The sequence below is a fragment of the Myotis nattereri genome (assembly GCF_964212035.1).
Source record: "Myotis nattereri genome assembly, chromosome: 15".
In the NCBI taxonomy this organism is placed as follows: domain Eukaryota; kingdom Metazoa; phylum Chordata; class Mammalia; order Chiroptera; family Vespertilionidae; genus Myotis; species Myotis nattereri.
The window spans coordinates 55,259,108-55,280,201 of NC_138090.1; the positions used below are offsets into that span (position 1 = coordinate 55,259,108).

At 50.5% G+C, this 21,094-nt stretch overlaps 2 protein-coding genes across 2 annotated transcripts; one reads left to right on the plus strand and one right to left on the minus strand.

Annotated features, from left to right (window-relative positions):
- Positions 1 to 378: 378 nt before the first annotated feature.
- Positions 379 to 5,388, minus strand: LOC308530724 (leukocyte immunoglobulin-like receptor subfamily A member 5; the record flags this gene model as incomplete). Its single annotated transcript, XM_081107409.1, has 8 exons — positions 379 to 522; positions 1,553 to 1,605; positions 2,335 to 2,448; positions 3,739 to 3,789; positions 4,086 to 4,388; positions 4,533 to 4,808; positions 4,974 to 5,009; positions 5,175 to 5,388. 8 exons carry the CDS (start codon positions 5,386 to 5,388, stop codon positions 379 to 381), a joined length of 1,191 nt encoding a protein of 396 aa, XP_080963535.1.
- Positions 5,389 to 11,639: 6,251 nt separating this feature from the next.
- LOC308530725 (natural cytotoxicity triggering receptor 1-like) lies at positions 11,640 to 17,222 on the plus strand (the record flags this gene model as incomplete). The annotated part of the gene is made up of 7 exons (XM_081107410.1): positions 11,640 to 11,862; positions 11,939 to 11,974; positions 12,186 to 12,467; positions 14,659 to 14,937; positions 15,194 to 15,244; positions 16,294 to 16,341; positions 17,041 to 17,222. The coding sequence occupies 7 exons, from the start codon at positions 11,640 to 11,642 to the stop codon at positions 17,220 to 17,222; spliced, it is 1,101 nt and encodes a 366-aa protein (XP_080963536.1).
- Positions 17,223 to 21,094: the final 3,872 nt, after the last annotated feature.

Below are 21,094 nucleotides of genomic sequence, written 5' to 3' on the forward strand. Positions count from 1 at the left end.
CTGTGGGCAAACTACGGCCCGCGGGCCGGATCCAGCCCGTTTGAAATGAATAAAACTAAAAAAAAAAAGACCTTACCCTTTTATGTAATGATGTTTACTTTGAATTTATATTAGTTCACACAAACACTCCATCCATGCTTTTGTTCCAGCCCTCCGGTCCAGTTTAAGAATCCATTGTGGCCCTCGAGTCAAAAAGTTTGCCCACCCCTGCTATAGAACCAGGAGACTCCCAGAGGGTCCCAGGAGCTACTGGGGGTCCACATCCGGTCTCCAGGCTGGCTGGGCTCACTAGCTGAGTGTCCATGGGGGAAGTACCCATGCCTTCTGGGGTCCCTGCAGACCCCCTCCCTGGAGCGTGGGGTCTGGGTCCTTCCTGGGCTAGTGAATGGCTAGAGCAGCATACATGCTGGGCTCTTCTGGGGGCTCCTCTGATGGGGAGGAAGGCGGTGCACTTGTCTTCCGTCTAAGGGCCAAGAGGTTCAGCTGGGCGTAGGCCACATCCTGGGGGTTGTCAGGTGCAGCCTGGAGCGGGGGTTGGGGGGAGAGAGGGATGACACTTGGTTGGGGTTTGAGAAGCCTCAGGGCCTGGGGAGGATGGGACCCACCTGTCTGTCCTCTCCGGTTTGTCTGCCCTTTGTGTCCAGCAATACCCCTGACAGGGAGGAAGGAGAGGTGGCCATTCCCGGCCCGGGTCTTGGTCTTGAGGGTTTCACCTGGGGGTACGTCACTCCCTGGGGGCCTTCACCCTGCCTGTTCTGCTGGAGACAGTGAGACAGAACAGTGTGTCCTTGATTCCACAGTAGAAATCCTCCTGTCAATTGTCCTCATGTTGCCAGAGACATGATTTACGCTTTAAATAGATCACGTCCCTCTCCTGGTGGAATCTGCAGGGCCTTCCTGAGCCTTGAGGCCTTTGGATGCTTCTATGGTTCTGACTCTTATCCTAACGTGCTCTCTCTTGCTCACTGGGCTTCAGCCTCATGGCCCATCCTCCTGAAGAAGCATGTCCTGCCTCAGGGCCTTTGCACCCACTCTTTTCCCTGTCCCCCACCACCACCATGCACTCTATCCCCTCCTCTTGCTTTATGTTCCTTCACAGCACTTTGCTCTCTGGGACACTGTCTGCTTGTTTTCATATTGTCTCCCTCACCCACAGGGGAGCTCGAGGTGTGTGGAGACAGTGTGGCTCAGGGCTGCACCGTGGCCCCTAAATGGAGCCAGGAAACAGCCCTGTCACATCTACTGGGTGAATGAATGAAGGGGATTCTGGGGACCTGTGGGTGAGTCACTCATTCCTGCCTCCTCCTGAGACCTGGGGCTGCACAAAGTCAGACAGAGGACGAGGGGCCGGCAAAGGGGGCCACGTAGGAGGGGCCATGGGGCCACAAGGAAACCAGGAGGAGTGAGTCACAGCAGGACGACCTGGGGGCCCAGAGGGGAGGTCAGTGTGGACGCTGCTGAGAAGCAGGTGAGGTGGGACAGGGGAGGGTCCATTGGATTAAACTGGGCAACAGAAGGTCGTTGGTGGCCTGGACAGGAGCAGGGGTCTCACCCGAGGATCCAGCTCCAGGCTCTCCCCAGGCTGCGGGTCTTTCATGGCAGCATCTGCAGGGGCAGAACAGGGGTGTGTCTCCTAGCAGGTCCCCGAGATCTCAAGGCTGCAGACCACACCTGTTCCAGATGGGCACTAACCCAGGGTGAGGTGCAGAGCCAGGTCACACAGTGTGGGTCTCAGTCCTTCTCACCCTGACCCCCATCCTCCCAGCCTAACCCTCCCCATCATCTCCCAAAACCCTGTGCCCCCTCCCCCAGGCCAGCTGTCTCTTTTTCTCACAGAGGAGATCCTCCTGGGCATCAGCTGGTGGGCTGCAGCTGGGGGAGGAGACAGGAGAGTTAGGGCCAGGGCAGGGGTTGGGGGCGGGAGGGCTATGGGCTGTGGGAGTCTCAGGTCTTTGGGGCAGGAATTACATGATCTGCAGGCCTCTGTCCTTGGGCTCTGGGTCTGTGATCCCTGCAGGAGGTTGGACATGAGACCCTCTCTGGGCTGGTCAAGAGGGACAGAATCAGCCCTGGGAGGTTAGGATCCCCTCCCGCTGTGATTCCACAGGAAAGAAGGAACCTTACCACTCACTTGTGTGCCTATTTCATGAGACTGAAAATGATGAAAGATTACATTTGTACATCTGTGCTGACATTGTTTTCTTTCAAGATTTTCTGATTTGAGATTCTGGAGAAATCCTTTTCCCAGCTGGACCTTCTCCATCCATTTGGTTTCCTGTGGCAGGTGCTCTGAGCCCCCCTCCTATGACCCAGGTAACCCCGTAGCCTACTCACCTGACATCCTGCCTTTGCTCTGACGTCGGTGTCGGAGGAGGAGAAAGAGGAGGGAGAGCAGTAGGACCAGGGCCACCGAGACCCCAGTCAGGACGTACAGGTACCATTCTTGACCTTGGACACAAGTGATGTCATGAATGAGGCAATGATGCTTTTTAATGAGCACCTACTGTGTGTGAGGTAAATGCTGGGGTCTGTCACTCATCTCCTCTCACCTCACAGCAGTCATGCACGAGGAATGGCTGACCCCACCCCTCACTTCACTGAGGCTCAGAGAGGTTAATCACGTGCCCCAGGTCACCCAGCCTGGTCGGGGCAGGGCTGGGACTGGAATCCAGGAATGTGGGTTCCCTGTGCTGTCCTCACCCTGCCCCCCAGGGGGACACCAGCTTCCTGCTCTGGGCTCCTCCTCTGCAGGAGCCTGTCCACGTCTTATCTGGAGCTGAGGGTCCTCCCTCAGTACCTGCACCCAGCACAGCAGGGACATTAGGAGCAGGGTGAGGGGTGGACTCTGAGTCTCTCCCTCATCCGTCCCCATCCAGCAGGCCCTGACACCCCTTTGGGAAGGGAGGGCTGGGCTGGGCTCTGCCTTCCTGAGCTCTGTGAGGCCCGTATGTCGCCTCATCGCCCAGCAGCCTGTGAGCAGGATGGGACCAGGGATGAGCAGACAGGAACCCGACACTCAGAGGAGAGAAGGGACCGCCCAGCCCCACAGCAGGAGCAGCAGAGCCAGGAGCTAAGCCAGGGCTGATCCACCCTTTTCCCTCCTCTGAGCTGAGCCTGAGCTGAGGGGCAGGACTGGGTGCCCGGACCCTTGTCCTGCCTGTCCCTCCCTGTACAGTGTCACCATCACTGAGACAGAGGGGACAGGCCCCATAACATCACGTCCTGGCTTCCCTGTGAGGCCCCTCTCCCAGGAGGTCAGGGCCAGAACTGACAGGACATCTAAGCTCTGGACAAGGATTCTCTCCTTTCACACTTGGAGACACTGAGGCCCAGACAGGGGGAGGGGTGTCCAAGTCAGTGAATCCAGAGTGGCCTGAACCCCTTAACCCCCCATGGTTCAGCCCCTGTCCCCATGGAGGAACCCACCACCTCCCCAGAGAACCCCTCACTTACCCGTCTGTGGGCCCAACTCAGAGCCTCCTAGGGATGAGGATGACAAGTGAGTGGTGGGGACTGCCTTCTCCCCACATGAGCCCAGCTCCCCCTCCCCAGCCTATGCCCCCACATCTCCCTCTGCCATGATAACCCCACCCATCACCTGCCTCAGACCCTGGGACTCCCAGTCCCCCTGGGACACAAGCCTGTCCTTGAGGATCTGGGTCACTGGATTCCCTGACAGACTCTCAGGACTTGCTGGGTGGGCTGTGCTCCCTCTGAGCAGAGCTTCCCGGGACTCACCAGCTGTGGAGGTGGGCCCTGTGGGTGGGGGGCTGGGGCCTCCAGAGGGTCCTGGAAATGAGGATAGAAATAGGTGAGGCCGGGGCTCACACTGGAGTCTCCAAATCACTCTGTCGCTTCTCTTACATCTGCTCTGTGACCCCCGAAGACACTCCCCGCGCCCACTTAACTACTTCCCAACCCAGTTCATGGGGAGGATTCATCAAAAGTGAGAGCGTCTCTGAGAGCAGATCTCTGCTGGGTGACCAACACTCAGACCCCTCACTCTCCTCTAACCTCAGATGAATCCTGGGGGCGGGACCCTCAGCTGCCTGTGCTCAGAGAGGATGGGATCAGGGGCCGCTCACCTGAGACTGTTAGATGCAGGGGGTCACTAGGGTCAGACCTCTCCTGGGGATTCTTCTCAAAATAACCATAGCATCTGAACGTCCACCTGTGGCTGGGGGTCACGGGGCCCACAGGGAACAGGGCCTGGGACCACCCACTGGGCTGTGGCTGTGAGTTCAGGGTCCAGGAGAGCCTGTGATCTCCTTCCTTAGTCAGAATGAACCTGTCAAATCCCTGCCCTGAGCCACACTGGAGGGTCACGTTCCCTCCTGAGGTCACGACAGGGCTGGGCAGGGCTGAGAGGCTGGGTTTGCTGTAGACTCCTAGGAGAGGAGGAGGCAGTGTGTTAAATGGGAGCACACCTCCCTCACGTCCCTCAGGGCTGGACTGTGAGAGGGGACACCCTGAGAGCAGACCCCCTTCCTGAGGGCAGAGCCTGAAGCTGGGACCCCTGAGTGTCCTCTCACCTGTCACCACCAGCTCCAGGGGGTCACTGTGCCCTGACCAGCCAGTGGGGCTGAGGTAGTTACAGGTATATCTCTCTGCATAGGCTCCTGTAATGAGGAACTTGGCCCTGTCTCCAGGCTCCAGGGACTTCTGTCTGTCCCAGTACTGAGGACTGCCATCTGCATACAGCCGGTACTCCTGAGCCTCCAGGATCCCCCGACACCAGATGGTCACAGAGGTCTCTGATTTGATCACAGGGCCTGGCTCAGCCCAGATGGTGGGTTTGGGGAGGGTCCCTAAAAGGAAACCAGAGGCTGCTTTACAAAAACCTCCACCACCCTCCTCCCCCAGCTCAACCCCAAATCCTCTCATTTTATCCCCTCATCCCAGCACCTCTGTGCTCACTCCTGGGCCCCAGGGGTGAAGGAAGAGGAGGGACATGGAGCCTGGGGAGGACTCACCTGCCTGCACACGGGTCCTCTGGTCCAGACTCAGCCCTGGAAGAGAGTCCCTGTCAGAGATTTGCACCCGGATGTCTCAGCTGAATCCCTTCCCATCATTGTCTGGTCCATCTGAGCTGCTTGAGCCTGAGGTTCCCCATAAGCAACAGAGTGTGAGCCTCCCCCTCCCGCCTGCTCCCCGACCCCATGTCCGCAACTGACCGAGGCAGAGGAGAGCAGAGAGGATGGACGTCATGGCGTCTGCTCTGAGGGCTCCTGCTCTGAAGATGGAGGAGGCCTTGGGCCTGATGGACAGAGGATCGACGCACAGGATGTGGCGAATCAGGAGCTGCTGCCGCCCTTCCGGGTTGTCACAGCTGTGGACCCACAGCCCGGGGACAGCCCCTTCTTTGGGCTGGCTCTGGGTTTTTTCCATGATGCGTGCTCAGGAGGACCCCAGGGCCTCTGGAGAAACAGCCCAGATCTGGAGTCGCTTGTGACTCCCAGGACTCTGCCGGATCTGAAATCCTACTCCGGAACCCAGGACCTTATCCTGACTCGATCCTCTGAATAGAAGTTACTAATTTCCTCCCATGAACAGAATTGACTTTTGGTCTTTGACTCATCCATAAACAAATATTTATTGACCACCTACTATCTGCCAAGTATTTGTACCTGAACCAGAAATACATCCGTGATGGATCCAGGAGACCCATTACCTGTATTTTGCGAATTCTTCTTGGCAGAGTATGGGCATTCGAAGGCTAATAGTCCAATGACTTCACTTACAAAGGAGAAAGGAGAGAAAATGTGGGAAGATCTGGGGACCATGACTAGACTGTGGTTGAGGGGATGGCTATTTGAAGAGATGGAGTCCGAAGAGGTGGGAGTGAGAATATTCTTGACAGGAAGGAATATTCTAGAGAACCCTAGAGACATAGAGAGTCTCTGAACAACAGTAAGAGAGGGTAAGGTGGTGGCTGGTCATAGGCATGCTCCACCCCCACCCTTCCCGCCCCATGCAAGGATGTGAGATTCTGTCTATAAGGCAAAAAGAATGCATAGGAATGGACTGTGATGGTCAGCCTGAGTTATGAAGATCGTATGGGCCATGTATCACAAACGAACCAGAGAAATGAAATGCATGTCAATAAAAGATAACATCAACTGTAACTGAACTCCAACCTTGTGTTTCCAGCCATGCTCCATGAATGTCTTACATGGATTTACCACACAATCCTTGCATAGCCCTGAGCAGTCACAACACATGTAGGGAAGAGAAATGAGAAGAAGGAACCTCATTGTTGCTTCTAGTCCTGTGTTTTACACTATGGGCTTGGGAAGGAGCTTGCTAGTCCTATAGAACTCTAAGAAAGTAGATATGAAGGAGCACAAACATGTTCAATAGTAGATGGTGTGAGTGTGCGTGTGTATGTGTGTGCATCAGTGTGTGTGTGTGTGTGTGTGTGTGTGTGTGTGTGTGTTTTCATGGGGTAACTACACCTGTCTGGTTGAAGGAAGCAGAAGTGAGAGCTGAGGTTGGAGCGTCCCATCTGGATGATCATGAACAGCCTTCTGTTCAAAATGAAGAGTCTGGATTTACCCTAAAGACAGTGAGGACCCTGGAAGGAATTTGAGCATAAAATGGACAGATACTAAAATGAGGTTAGATGCCTATGTGGAGCGTGAACTGGAGAAGGGAGTGAGGGTGTGGAGCTCAGAGCTCAGGAAGGTGGTGGACTTGGCGGCTGCCTTGGGGATGTGAAGGTGACCTCCCTCCCTGCCTTGTTGACTGGGGGCACCAAGGGGCCCTCAGGACAGAGAGCCCAGGGGTGGGGGAGGGAGGAGCCTGGGGGCTGTGCAAGATGCATCTGCTCCCACAGGGCAGCTGAGCACCTCCTCCTGGCCCTGGAACGCAGGTCCTACATCTCACACAGGTTCCACCTGACTTTCCATCTCTATGAGCAGCGGGATCCCTCTATCTCCTGGGGGTAAATCATTGAGTCATTTCTACCCCTTCAGAGCACCTTTGATGCTGGGTGTCACTCTCCTCTTCAAACTGTAGAGAACTTTCAGGTTTCAAAAAAAATTGTCATTCATGAGAGTCCTGTTCCAAGACAGTAAGACACACTGAGAAACATACTTTAAATAACTACTGTGGCTCTACCACAGCCTGACTGGTTGGAGGATACTTGAGCAACCTGCTTCCGCTCTTGGTCTTACTTCCCTCATTTGTAGCCGTGTGATACCAACACCACTCCTACAAATGTGGTGAGAATTCACCCTACCTGAGATATGGGGTGATGAAAACCAGCCTTTCAGGTGTAGATGGAGATGGTGGCGGTTTGAGAAATTGAAAAGCAGAATCACCTCGTCCAAAGGAGCAGAAGGAAGACTCCAGATCAGACCCCTCATGTGGAGTCACCTGAATCATGACAGACCTTCGCCGTGCAATGGGGTGGGGGGAGTTGGGGGGAAGTATGGTCTTTCCATCAGGTGGTGCTGGGCCAGTTGGTGAGTCCGTGGAACACGGTGAACTTTTATGCTTACTTCATGTCTAGACTGTCATATTTAGTTTTCCAAACTCTACAATCACATATTGATTTTTTAACATAATTTTCTATTTTTTTCTTTTATAACATGCTCTTTTTTGTTTTGTTGAACATGTTCTTCATGCTCAACACACCAAGAGGATAAAATGTCTATATTAGATTGAAACACACTTGTAGTGAAGGTAAACCATTTTGAAATTTTAGACCTAGAAGAGACTCTACATAAAACATATGAAAGTCACATGCTCATATTTCTATGCCCCTTTTGTAAGAAATTGAAGGGACACTAGAAAGAGACATAGCTAGGCGCCCCACGGAAAGGGGGGTGGAGCTGTCCACGACCCAGTTCTGAATTCACACCACTTCTCAGGATTAACATACAAAAAGGGCAGAATTAGGGGAGATGGTGGTGGCCCACGGTCTTAAGATAAACCTCCTAGATACACAACCGTATTCCTGGTCAAGGCTGGGCCAGGTCTGGGTCAGCACGACCTCTTGAAAGAAGGTGAGCTGCCCTGGCCTGTGGATTCTGAGATGACAAATTTGAATTTTCTTTGCAGTATCAGGTTAGTGGTGTTCATCCATCAGGAAAAGGCATGAACTCCCAATGAAAGTTTTTGTTTTAATATATTTTTATTGATTTCAAAGAGGAAGGGAGAGGGAGAGAGAGAGAGAGAGAGAGAGAGAGAGAGAGAGAGAGAGAGAGAAACATCGATGTGAGAGAGACACATTGATTGGTAGCCTCCTGCATGGGCCCTGACCAGGGCCCGGGGCCAGGGCCGGGAGGAGCCTACAACCTAGGTACATGCCTTTGACCGGAATTGAACCTGGACTCTTCAGTCTACAGGCCAACACTCTATCCACTAAGCAAAACCGGCTAGGGCGGTACAGCTCATCTTTATTTTTTAATTCAGGAGTTTTTACGGCCGTGCTGGTGCTCCTGGCTCTCTTGGCCACACTAGCTTAAAACTGGCGCAGCCGTAAGGTTTCACACGGAGGACACTGGCAAGAGGTGCCTGAACCGAGCCCAAGTGAGCAGAAAAGCCAGGCAGGGTAGCCCTGTGGACCGAGCCCTGGAAGCCACCAGGAAGATGCCTGGTGGGGCTGCAGGTGGATAACATCCGAGCTTGTGGAGTCCAGCAGAGCACACAGGAGGAAGGGATGCTGAGGAGCTCAGATCCGCTTTCAAGCTAATCGAGTGGTGGTTCTTGTATGAGTCTGAGGTGTTTGCACCCCATCTTCCAGAAAGCGAGTGAGAAAATTCTCACCTGTAGCCTCGGTGTAACTCATTTCCTGTAATTTAAAAAAAATAAATAAATAACGCAAAGCATTCTCAATTCTCCTGGCTGACTTTTTTCACCCTTTCATTTGTATTTCTTGTATCTTTATTGTTGAGAGTACTGCAGATGTCCCCTCTATTTTCCCTGTTGCCCCCTCCACCTAGTTCCCGCCCCACCCTAAGCCTTCACCAGGCAGTTGTCTGTGTCCATGGGCAATGCCAATATGCATATAAGTTCTTTGGTTAATCTCTTCCCATCTCCCCCTTTCCTCTGAGATTCATCAGTCTGTTGCATGCTTTAATGCCTCTGGTTCTATTTTATTCATCAGTTTATTCTGTTCATTGGATTCCACCAAAAGTGAGATCATGTGGTATTTATCTTTCTCTGACTGGCTTATTTCCCTTAGCATAATGCTCTCCAGGTCCCCCCATGCTGCCTCAAAGGTTAACAGAGTTTTCTTTTTCACATTTGCATACTATTCCATGGTGTACATGTCCCACAGCTTTTTTATCCACTCATCTACTGATGGGCACTTGGGCTGTTTCCACATCTTGGTTATTGTCAATAACACTGCTATGAATATAGGATTGCATATATTCTTTCTGATTTGGTGTTTTGGGATTCTTAGGATATATTCCTAGAAGTGGATCAAATGGCAATTCTGTTTTTTAATTTTTTGAGGAAACTCCACACAGTTTTCCACAGTGGCTGCACTAGTCTGCATTCCCACCAGCAGTGCACGAGGGTTCCCTTTTTCTCCACATTCTTGCCAGCACTTGTTGTTTGTTGATTTATAGCCATCCTGGCAGTTCACCCTTTCTTTATAGAAGATCAGTTGTCGTTTCGATCCCCCTGGTCAGGACGTATGTGGGAAGCAACCAATCGACATGTCTCTCTCACATCAATGTTTCTCTCTCTCTCTCTCTCTCTCTCTCTCTCTCTCTTTTTCTCTCTCCCCACTCCCTTCCACTCTCTCTAAAACTCAATGGAAAAAAATATCCTCGGGTAAAGATTAACAACAGCAACAAAAAAAACCCCACACACATAACCAGCTTTCTCACCTGCATGAGCTGTGTTCTCGCTATCTACATAAGGTCAACATGGAAACTCTGATGCGTAGCCCTGGCTTCTCACCCACTACTTCCTGTGACCCATCAAGACTAAGGTCTCCAAACCATGCAAAACAGGAAGTTAGCTGGAAGCACTCAACCTTACTCTTGGTGAGTCCTATATTGGAGATGCCACTATGGGAAGACAAGACGGAGCAATCCAACAGGCGACGCTTTACCCAGGGAGAACAGAGCTGGCGACTTTAGGTCAGAATCTGCCTACAAGTTCAATCAGGAGTGAACATATCTGTTTCGCTTTTATTCCCCTCAAGGCAGCCTTTGAGCAAGATGTTATCTACACAAGGGGCTGACACCTTCCTTCAACATGTTGTAAACACATTGTGGTGGAGACTGTCTAGGCCGGTGGTCGGCAAACTCATTAGTCAACAGAGCCAAATATCAACAGGACAACGATTGAAATTTCTTTTGAGAGCCAAATTTTTTAAACTTAAACTACATAGGTGGATACATTCTACTTTAAATTCACGGTTTTTGTCTTCTGTTTTTCTTTGCTTCTTCTCTGTAGCCATCTCAAACAGGGCACCTAAAAAAAATGTTTCATTTTATAATAATAAAGCCATCACAAAAGAATTACAATTCTTAAACTGATGACAAAAATACCTGTAGGATTTGCAGCTGGTTGGAAAAATACAGGTAACTTTATGCTTCGAGTAGGTACTTTTGTCACCCGCGCGCGATTTGCGGACGCAACTAGCACTAACCACTGCACATGAGACTGCTGACTGACTGGCTCACTCAACTCGTGCATGAATCGCACGCGCCTCCCTGGCGTTGCTATCCCGCGGCCCGCCTGCGCCCAACCAACCGACACCCCCCACTTCTTCTAACGCCACTTCTTCAAAATAGACTCGCCCAGGCTGAAAACCAACTTGTGCGCATGGGCCACGAAGTTTCAATCGCACTGTAAGTGTACCCGCACGTGGTATTTTGTGGAAGAGCCACACTCAAGGGGCCAAAGAGCCACATGTGGCTTGCGAGCCGCGGTTTGCCGACCACTGGGTTAGAGCATTGACCTGACACACCAAGGTTGTTGGTTCTATCCTCGGTCAGGGAGCATGCAAGATTCAACCAATGAATGCACAAATGAGTGGGACCGCAGATTGATCTCTCTCTCTCTCTCTCTCTCTCTCTCTCTCTCTCTCTCTCTTAAAATCAACTTAAAAAATAATAGACCACTAAGTTATTAATTTTTGTGCTTCTGATATATGATATTTGCTGTATATCTCTCTCTCTACAAGGTACATTTTATACATTATATATTCTTTGTACATTAGATAAAATAGCAGTGTAAAGATAAAAATTGGTTTTACTGAGCATTAATAGCTTAAATTTTAAAAAATAGTCAGCTAATCTACCAAAGTTCACTAAATATTCAGTCTTTTATCATATTTGTGCCATAAAACACTCCAAGAAAAAAAAACCTCTTTTATATAATTTATCATTATAATCCAGATAATATGCATTCCTTATTATTGGAGAAAATATGAATTTAAACTTGCTCTGCACAGAACGGTCAGTGCACTATTTTAAATTAAAATTTACCCAAAACATTGAAAAAAAAATGATAACAATTCTAAGATTTTTGCTTGAACACCACCTCCTCTGGGCATAATGTCCACCTTTCAAAACGTAGACGTTGACCCAGAAACGAGTTTCAGACAAGACAGACCATTGTCGGAGGATCGGGTGAGGCCTCAGGCTGTGATCAGACGTGGTGTGAGGACCATGTCCTCTCCTTACGCTGCCCGACCAGAGGTGAGGAAGAGCCTAGAGCCTTCTTGCAAACCAGTCCATTATGAGAGCTCCGTGTGGGCAGGTGCTGGGCCTCACTCACCACATCCTGTGCATCTGCCTGGCCTGCTGGGCTCTGCCCCCATCCAGCTGTTCCTTGCCCGCCGCCTGGTAGACTCTGCTATGCCATCTACACTCCCTGCCCTGCTCTGCCTCGGTGAGTTCCTAGGGGGACAGGACGTGGGATCCAGGGTCCAGGTGGGGCACCCTGGCTCATTGTTCCTATCTTCCAGGACTGTATCTGAGTCTGAGGGCCGGCGCCCAGAACCGTAAGTCCTCCCTTCAAAACCCCAGCGTCACCCCAGGCTGAGCATAGTGTCCGCGGTTCAAAGTGTAGAAGCTGGCCCAGAAATGGGTTTCAGGTGGGGCCGACCGCTGTCTCCACCTGAGAACAACGGGAGGGCTGGCCAGCAGCTGGGTAGGAATTGGGGTAGGGAGGGGCTTTCTTTGGATTCCCTCCAGCCTCTGATTCCCTTCCAGAGACCCTCTCAAAGCCCCTCATCTGGGCCAACCCCAGTTTCATGGTTCCAAACGGGGCGTCGGTGTCCGTCTGGTGCCAGGGAACTCACAGGGCCATTGAGTACCAGCTGCGTTTTGAGGGACTCTTCACCTTGGAGAGACCGAACGCCCATGGGCTGACGAACAAAGTCAAGTTCTCCATCCAGCCCATGACCTCCTCCACTGCAGGGCAGTACACGTGCTTCTACCGAACTGGGGAGCTCTGGTCAGAGCCTAGTGACCCTCTGGACCTGGTGATAACAGGTAAGTGTCCCCTTCTCTAGCTGGAGAGTCTCCTCCTAGGCCTGAATCCTGGGGAGTGTCATCATTTATTAATCTCTCTCCTTTTTTTAAAATATTTTTATTGATTTCAGAGAGGAAGGGCGAGGGAGAGAGAGATAGAAACATCAACGGTGAGAGGGAATCATTGATCAGCTGCTTCCTGCACTTCTACTGGGGATCTAGCCCAAACCGGGTGTTGAACCATGACCTCCTGGTCCACAGGTCGACACTCAACCACTGAGCCACCCCAGCCTGGCTATTCATCTCTTTTAGTCTCTTCCAAACCTCACTCAAATACCATTTGTCTTGGGGGAGGGCGACTAATCACTTCCTACAGGGGTTGTCTATTTGAGAGTTATCTCTACATTCTAGGATCAGATTTGTTTTAGGTCAAGTTCTTCAGGTAAGAGACGCTGAGATGGACGTTTGTGTGCAAGGAAGGATGATTGGAGGATGGGTGTCCTCAAAAAAACAGCCCCTGTGATGGATGAGAGACACAGGCTGGGCAGATGAGGTGAGACTGGGATACTTTCTCTGAACCCAGTCATGCATATGTAGCACTCTAGCTCTGAGAGGGCCCTTCACACTGGTTTCAAATGATGCTAGAGGCCCCCCATTCCCAGCCCCAGCATCAGCCAGTGATTAGATGAGAACAGAACCCCTCCCAGAGAGGTTCCACCAGGTACCCTTGATCTTACGGCACTTGGACTCTCGCCCAAGACAGACCTGGAGTGAGAGTCAGGATGCGTAAGTCAATTCGGTAGCTCATGAGGAGGAAATGGCGGCCTGACAAAGTAGGACAGGGTAAACGTGATAGGGAGGGAGGGAGGAAGAAAGGGTAATCTTGGGGTCCCTTTGGCTGAGGAGTGTTCTCAAGCGTAGGCCAATGTGGACTTGCCTGGAGTGCTCATTGAACACAGACGGCTTCGGTACAGCCATGTTCGTGGAAGCACTGTCCACAGTCGCCAAAAGGTAGAAACAACCTAAGTGCCAATCGACAAATGAAGGGGTAAACAGAATGTGGTTTGGCTCAGTGGATAGAGCGTCGGCCTGTGGACTGAAGGGTCCCGGGTTCGATTCCGGTCAAGGGCACATGCCCAGGTTGCAGGCTCAATCCCCAGTAAGAGAAGTACAAGAGGCAGCTGGTCAATGATTCTCTCTCATCATTGATGTTTCTTCCTCCCTCTCCCTCTCCCTCTCACTTCCTCTCTGAAATCAATAAAAATATATATTTCTACACATATGTGGCCCATCCACACAAGGACATGTTGTCCAGACTTACGAAGGAAGGACATTCTGACATGTGCTACGACGGGGGTGAAACCCGTGTGAAGTAAGTCCATCACAAACGGACAAATACTGCCTGACTCCACTTCTCTGAGGTCCCTGGAATAGTCACATTCATGGAGACAGGAAGGAGAATAGAGGTGGGGGAGGGTGTGTCAGGGCCTAAGGGGAGGGGAAAGAGGAAGTTGTTGGTTATGGGGCCAGAGTTTCAGTTTTGCAAGATGAAAAGAGTCCTGTGGATAGAAGGGGGTGATGGTGGCACAGCAACATGAATGTGTTTAATGCCACCTAACTGTGCACTTCGAAGTAATCAGGCCGGGGTGGCTCAGGTGGCTGGAGCATCCTCCCATACACCAGATAGGTTGTGAGTTTGATTCCTGGTCAAAGCATGCACAGTAGGCAGCCAATCTCTCTCTCTCTCTCTCTCTCTCTCTCTCTCTCTCTCTCTCTCTCTCTCTCCTCTCTCTCTCTCTTCCTCTCTAAAGTAAATGAACATATCCTCAGGTGAGGATTTTTTTAAAGTGGTTAAGATGGCCCTAGCGGGTTTGGCTCAGTGGATAGAGCATCAGTCTGCGGACCAAAGGGTCCCAGGTTCAATTCCGGTCAAGGGCATGTACCTCAGTTTCAGCTGGAGCCCTGGTCAGAGCACGTGTAGGAGGCAACCAATGGATGTGTTCCTCTCACATGGATGTCTCTCTCTGTCTCTCCCTCTCTCTCTTCCACTCTCCCTAAAAATCAATGGAAAAATATCCATTGACTGGGTGAGGATTATTTAAAAATAATAATAATAATATTTTAAAAAGTAAAGACAAGGGAAGGGAAGGGGTGGGAGGTCTAGGAGGCAGAATAAAGACGCCCTTTGCCTTCCAACCCCTTTCTCCCACAGGAATGTATGACAGGCCCACGCTCTCCGTTCACCCTGGGCCCGAGGTGCTCCCAGGAGAGAACGTGACCTTCTCTTGCCACCTAGAGACGGCAACAACCACGTTCTTTCTGCATAAGGAGGGGATGGCCAGCCGCCCGTGGCGCAGAGTCGGCAACAGTCCAGCAGCGTTCTCCATGGGCCCCGTGACCCCAGCCCACAGGGGGACGTACAAGTGTTTCGGTTCCTATAACGAGCACATGTGGTCTTTCCCCAGTGAGCCTGTGACGCTCCTGGTCACAGGTGAGGACGCCCTGGGTGTTTCTCCAGGGCCTCTCTGGAATCCCAAGGGACGCCCACACGTAATGAGGACCAGTTGGGATGATGTAAAGAGAGAGCTTTGTACCTCCCAGCGATGCCTCACCCACGTCCATTTCCTTGAGGCCCGGTTGACTGTTCGTGAGGAGGAATATCAGATGACTAGGCATAGATAATAGGTGGGAAAATCAGAGGGAACCCAAAACCCTCACTTTATCTTTTTTCTTGTCTCCATTGTCAGGAGATGCCGGGGTCGCTGACCTGGCATCCACAGGACAGCCCTCTACCCCAGGTGAGTAACAGGTGCTTCTAAACATGGGGAGGGACTCGGAGCCTCCCAGCGCCATCACCTACTGCTCCGTCGGTCAACCACACAGATGCCCTTGCTCCTGTGACCTGGATTCCAGCGGGAGGGCACCGATGATGAGTCAGTCACAGCGCCTCCGTCAATCAGACAGCTCTTGCGCAGGGAATGATGGGATGGGAGGAGACAAAGCAGAACTTTGCCGTTAAGGTGATGGATGGGGAAGGCAGGTCGAAATAATATGCAGAGTTGTCTCAGCTGGCCTCACAGAGAAGGAGGCCTCTGAGCAAAAGCTGAGGCTCTCTGGAGAAAGACAGTTCCAGGAAGATGGCCAGTTTTGCTCAGTGATTAGAGTGTAGGCCTTCAGACTGAAGGGTCAGGGGTTCAGCTCCCGGTCAAGGGCATGGACCTCGGTTGCAGGCTCGATCCCCGGCCCCAATTGGGGTGTGTGCAGGAGGCAACCAATCCATGTGTCTCTCACACATTGATGTTTCTCTCTCTCTCTCTCTCTCTCTCTCTCTCTCTCTCTCTCTCTCTCGCCCTCCCCCCTTTCCCCACTCTCTAAAAATCAATGGAAAGAATATACTTGGGTGAGGATTAACAAACAAAAATTTTAAAAAACAGTTTTTTAAGGAGGCCAGGAGGACTGGAAATCATGTCCAGTGGGGATGGGGTGGGGCTGGGGCAGCTCATGTAGGACCTTGAGAAAGTGGCAAGCCTGACCTTTCCTGTGTGTGAGGAAGAAGAGATGATACAGGTTGACTCACTGAGGAAACTGAGGCTCAGAGAGAAGACAGGCCTGGCATAAAGACACTCACTTCCTAGCCCTAGAGCTGAATTCTTCCTCCTGTTCTTCTGCCTCTTGACCCTTCCATTCCACCTGCCAGATGAAGCCGTTGGGGCCTGGAGGGTGGGTAGGGGACCCTGAAAAGCACTGGGATGCAATGGGGTGTGTCCAAGGGGAGGAGAGAGGCTGGGGTGGAAGAGGCCCACACCATCTCCTTTCCTCCCTTATCCACGTTCCTTATCTCCTGCAGACTCTTGGGAACTCCACTGGTCAACCACAAAGAAGGGGCTCCGGAAAGGTAAGCGAGCAGCTGGGGATGCAGGCTCTGGAGCAAGCATGTCAAACTCAAAGGCTAACAAGGTTTAAGTGGGTGTGGGCCACAAAAAAACAAAAGCTTCCATTTTCATAGAAACGTAGGCTTATTTCAAGAGAGACGTGCTGAATACAAAGGGCTGAAATAAATGAGTCATCGTTAACACAAAATAATAGAACATTCTAATAAAAAATAGCATTTTTTTCTTGAACATGAACTTACTAGACACTGAATAACTGCACAAATTCATAAGCGTCATGCAAATAAATTTTTCTTGTTCTCCAAAAGCGAAATATTTCCTGTTGCGCACACCAAACAAGTTAGTCCAAGACTAATGACGGGGCCATCAGCTGCTAAAATATTTGCTGCTGGTATTAGTGGAGAGAAATGGTGCGCCTGTCCGTAAGACGTGTAAGGGAAATGAATGCAACTCGATTATAGTCATCAGTCATTAGCGAACATTGTAGTTTGTTATTAATAATTATGTATAACAGAATATCATAAAAATTAAGTTATGAAATTTTTATTAAAACGTTTCTCACATACCGTTATATTGGCCGGGCCACAAGAATATTCGTGTGGGCCGCATGCAGTCCGCGGGCCATGAGTTAGGGCCTGGGAAGGAGACAGGATGAGATGCTATTGATCTGTTCCTGCCTGTGATCACCATTCTTCTGGCCCCAGATCTGATCCCCTGGGATTACACGGCGGAGAACCTCTTTCGGGTCGGCCTGGGCCTCCTGGTCCTGGTGGCCCTTATGTGCCTCCTGGCCCACACCCGGCTTTTGAGGAAGAAGACAAAAAAAAGGGCCTCGAGTCAGGAACGCAGGAGAAGGTACAGATGGCAAGGAGCCCTGGACGAATGACCGAGAGATGCGGTGGCCATAGGTGAAGCTGAATGCTGACCTTGACCTTGAGCTGGGTGACCTCTATGTTGGAAGGAAACCAGGGGACAACTGCGTGGAGTTTGATGAACCAAGGCAGGAGGAGGGATGAAGAGGCTAAATGTCTCCTGCAGGCAGAACCCACTGTCTCTTCTAGGTTCTCAGTATTTTGTTGTTGTTGTTGAGTGTATTGGGGTGACATTGGTTAATAAAATTACATGGGTTTCAGGGGTACAATTCAATAGTACATTGCATTGTGTTTTCATCACCCTAAGTCAAGTCTCCTTCATCACATTTGTCCCTCCTTTACCCTTGCCTAACTTCCCCCACGCCAACCCCACTCCCTTTCGGTCTGGTAATCACCATACTGTTGTCAATGTCTGTAAGGTTTTTGTTGTTGTTGTTATTGTTTTGCTTAATCCCTTCACCTTTTTCACCCAGCCCCACAACCACCCTCCCCATTGACAGCTGTCAGCTTGTCCTCTATCAATGAGTCTGTGGAATATTACTTAGCTGTTAAAAAAATAGAACATCTGCTATGGTGGGAGGGCTCAGTTGGTTGGAGTGTCTTCCCATACACTAGAACAGCGGTTCTCAACCTGTGGGTCGCGACCCCTTTGGGGGGTCAAACGACCCTTTCACAGGGGTTGCCTAAGACCATCAGAAAACACATATATAATTACATATTGTTTTGTGATTAATCACTATGCTTTAATTATGTTCAATTTGTAACAATGACATTGGGGGTCACCACAACATGAGGTATTAAAGGGTCGTGGCATTAGGAAGGTTAAGAACCACTGCATTAGAAGGTTGCAGGTTCAGCCCTAGCTGGTTTGGCTCACTAGATAGAGCATCAGCCTGCAGACTGAAAGGTTCCAGATTCGATTCTGGTCAAAGGCATATGCCTGGGTTGCGGGCTAGATCCCCAGTCAGGGCTGTGCAGGAGGCAGCCGATCAATGATTCTCTCTCATCATTGATGTTTCTCTCTCTCCCTCTCCCTTCCTCTCTGAGACCAATAAAAACATATTTTATATAAGTGTATTCAATGGATGAAAATAAGGAACAATAGCAAGTGTTTTTATATCAATCATGTCCCATTTTCTGTAACTGCTTTAAGGACTTGATGTTCCAATAAAGTATTTTTATATAAGAAAAAGCAGGTGAGGTATTTTTACAGGAAATGCAAGGGGGGACTTGCAGAACTCTTCATTTAAATAATAATAGTCATAATTCTTATTTTCAATAAAAAGAAGCAAGAGTTAACGCTTCAGACATGGAGTCAATTCTGCAAGAGAACGTCCATCTCCCTGGTGTTACAGGTCCCTGGGTATGGAGCCCGACTCCCCTGAGAAAGAACCCACACCCGCAGTTGGCTGTGCCCCTTCATGTCACTCCCCAACCACTGGAAAATGGTTTCTCACCCCCACTTCCTCCGGAGCTGTTTTCATGACAAACGCTAATGGGTTTCCTGGAACTTGCCGTGGACACGTTACCATGTGGCCATGTCTGAGGCTTTTATCTCTGTTCTCCGGCCGGCTGTCTACGACCACTTCCTCCTCGGCTCTCACTGCCTTTCTCTGCTCGTTGCTCAATTCTCCGACGGCTCCTGCACCATCCATTCCAGCCTCCCCAACGCTGGAGCTTCGGGGTTCACTGGCAGGCTCCCCTCTTTCTCTGGACACATGTCTGGGTTGATCTCATTGAAGCCCATGGTTTCACTTTCCCCAAGATGAATGCCCCGATCTGTTTCTCTGAACCTTGATTTTTTGTGTGTGTGGTTTGTTTGTTTTTTTTGCCAAACCTTCAGGTTATTTTTATCAGCTTTTTTTTGTCCCCCCAATTAATCTGAATGCGTCATCTTTCCACCTACAAAGGTGTCCCTCCCACTTGTAAAAATTCCCACCCTGTTTTCGGTCACTTTGCTCTGTTCTCTGTACCTACGCTTGTGCTTCTGGTCACTGTTAGAAAAATGTGTCACACGAATCAGAAGGGAATGATACACTTTGCCATTTATGGATATATATATATATATATATATATATATATATATATATATATATCCAAGACCAAATTGCTGACCCATTGGGTTTCTGGTAAGAAAAGTCTTCCTGGTTTCATTGGAGCCCAAGTCAATCAATTCACTTTCATACCTTGACTTTTACATTTTTTAGTTTTGGGATGAAGTATTTGCCATAGATATTTCCACATATTAAAGCACTCAACACACTCAGGGGTTGAGCATCAACCTATGAACCAGGAGGTCACGGTTCCATTCTTCGCCGGGTCACATGTCTGGGTTGCTGGCTCGATCCCCAGTGTGGGGCGTGTAGGAGGCAGCCGATGAATGATTCTCTCTCATCATTGATGTTTCTCTCTTTCTCCCTCTCTCTTCCTCTCTGAAATCAATAAAAACATATATATTTTAAAAGCAATAAACCTAAAACAAGAGCTCTCCCTGATTTAGTTACAAATGGGCTTTCTTCCGTCCACACACCTGGAGGCAGATACCACTGGCTTCCTCCTTTTATTTTTTTACATTGTTTTTCTTTATTAAGGTATTACAGATGTGTTCTTATCCCCTCATTGCTCCCCCACTCCACCCCCCATCCTGCTCATGCCCTCACCCCCCTGGTGTCTGTGTCCATTGGTTATGCTTATATGTACCTTGAACAGGCCCAATTTCGTCTGGCTCCCTTTTCATAAGGCCACCCATCCTATTGAATTAGCACCTCACCTTTAGGACCGCCTTTAACCTTCATAGCTCCTAAACGGACCTTATCTCAACACACAGTCACACGAGGGGGGTTAGGGCTTCAACATGTGCATTTGGGGCTGGGGGCAGAGACACACAGTTCATTCCACAGCATTGTGTGATGCCAAGATGCATCCCTGTCCTCCAGCCAACAGATGCCAGGAGCACACATACACCCCCCCCCAACTGTCACAGCCAAAAATATCTCTGGATAATTCCAAGTGTCTCCTTGGGGACAAAAATCACGCCCCAGATAACCACTGGCTTAGAAGGATGTAGACAGGGTGATGGGAGAAGGCACACCTAGTGGGGAGGAGCCTGCATGGGATCTGGTCAGAGCACAGGAGGGTGAGGAGGCGGTGCCTGAGTGAGAAGGGGTGGTGTGAGACACAGCAGCGACACCCAGAACACCCACCACGGGGCAGAGAGCAGCAAGGGCAGAGCCTGCATTCAGTGCACCCTCGGGGAAAGAGCGGGCAGCCCAGCCCGGCTGAAGCACAGGGAGCTGGGATAACCCTTGTGAGAGGTGAGTGGAGAGGTCAGCAGGGCCGGGTAGAGAACTTTTTTAGAGTCTGTTTATCTCTTCCAGCTTTGCTTTACCTCTTTTCACTGGCACGGACCCTAATGCAGAGTTCTCTGAAAACAGGGGTGTCTCGCTCTAAGCTGAGTTTGGAGAATCGCCCTGGACTTGAAAGCTTGCCTTTGCCCACATTGAGTGGACCCAGGTGGTCCTTAGTTTCTGGCAAAGAGTCGGCTAAACCAGGGTTTCTAAGCCTCAGCACTGCTGAAATGTGGAACCAGATAATTCTTTGCTGTCCGGGTGAGGGGGTTGTACTGTGCATTGTGGGGTGTCTAGCAACATCTCTGGACTCTACCCAGCAGGTGCCAAGACCTTCTCCTCCCCCAGTTGTGACAACCAAAAGTGTCTCCAGGCATTGAGCTGGGCGTGGGGGAGACTGGTATCACCCTCCACTGAGAAACACTGGGCCAGAGAGAGGTCCAGACGGCGAGCCGGGGTCCCAGAACAGTACTAGGCCTGCTCTAGACCAGTGGTTCTCAACCTTCTGGCCCTTTAAATACAGTTCCTCATGTTGTGAC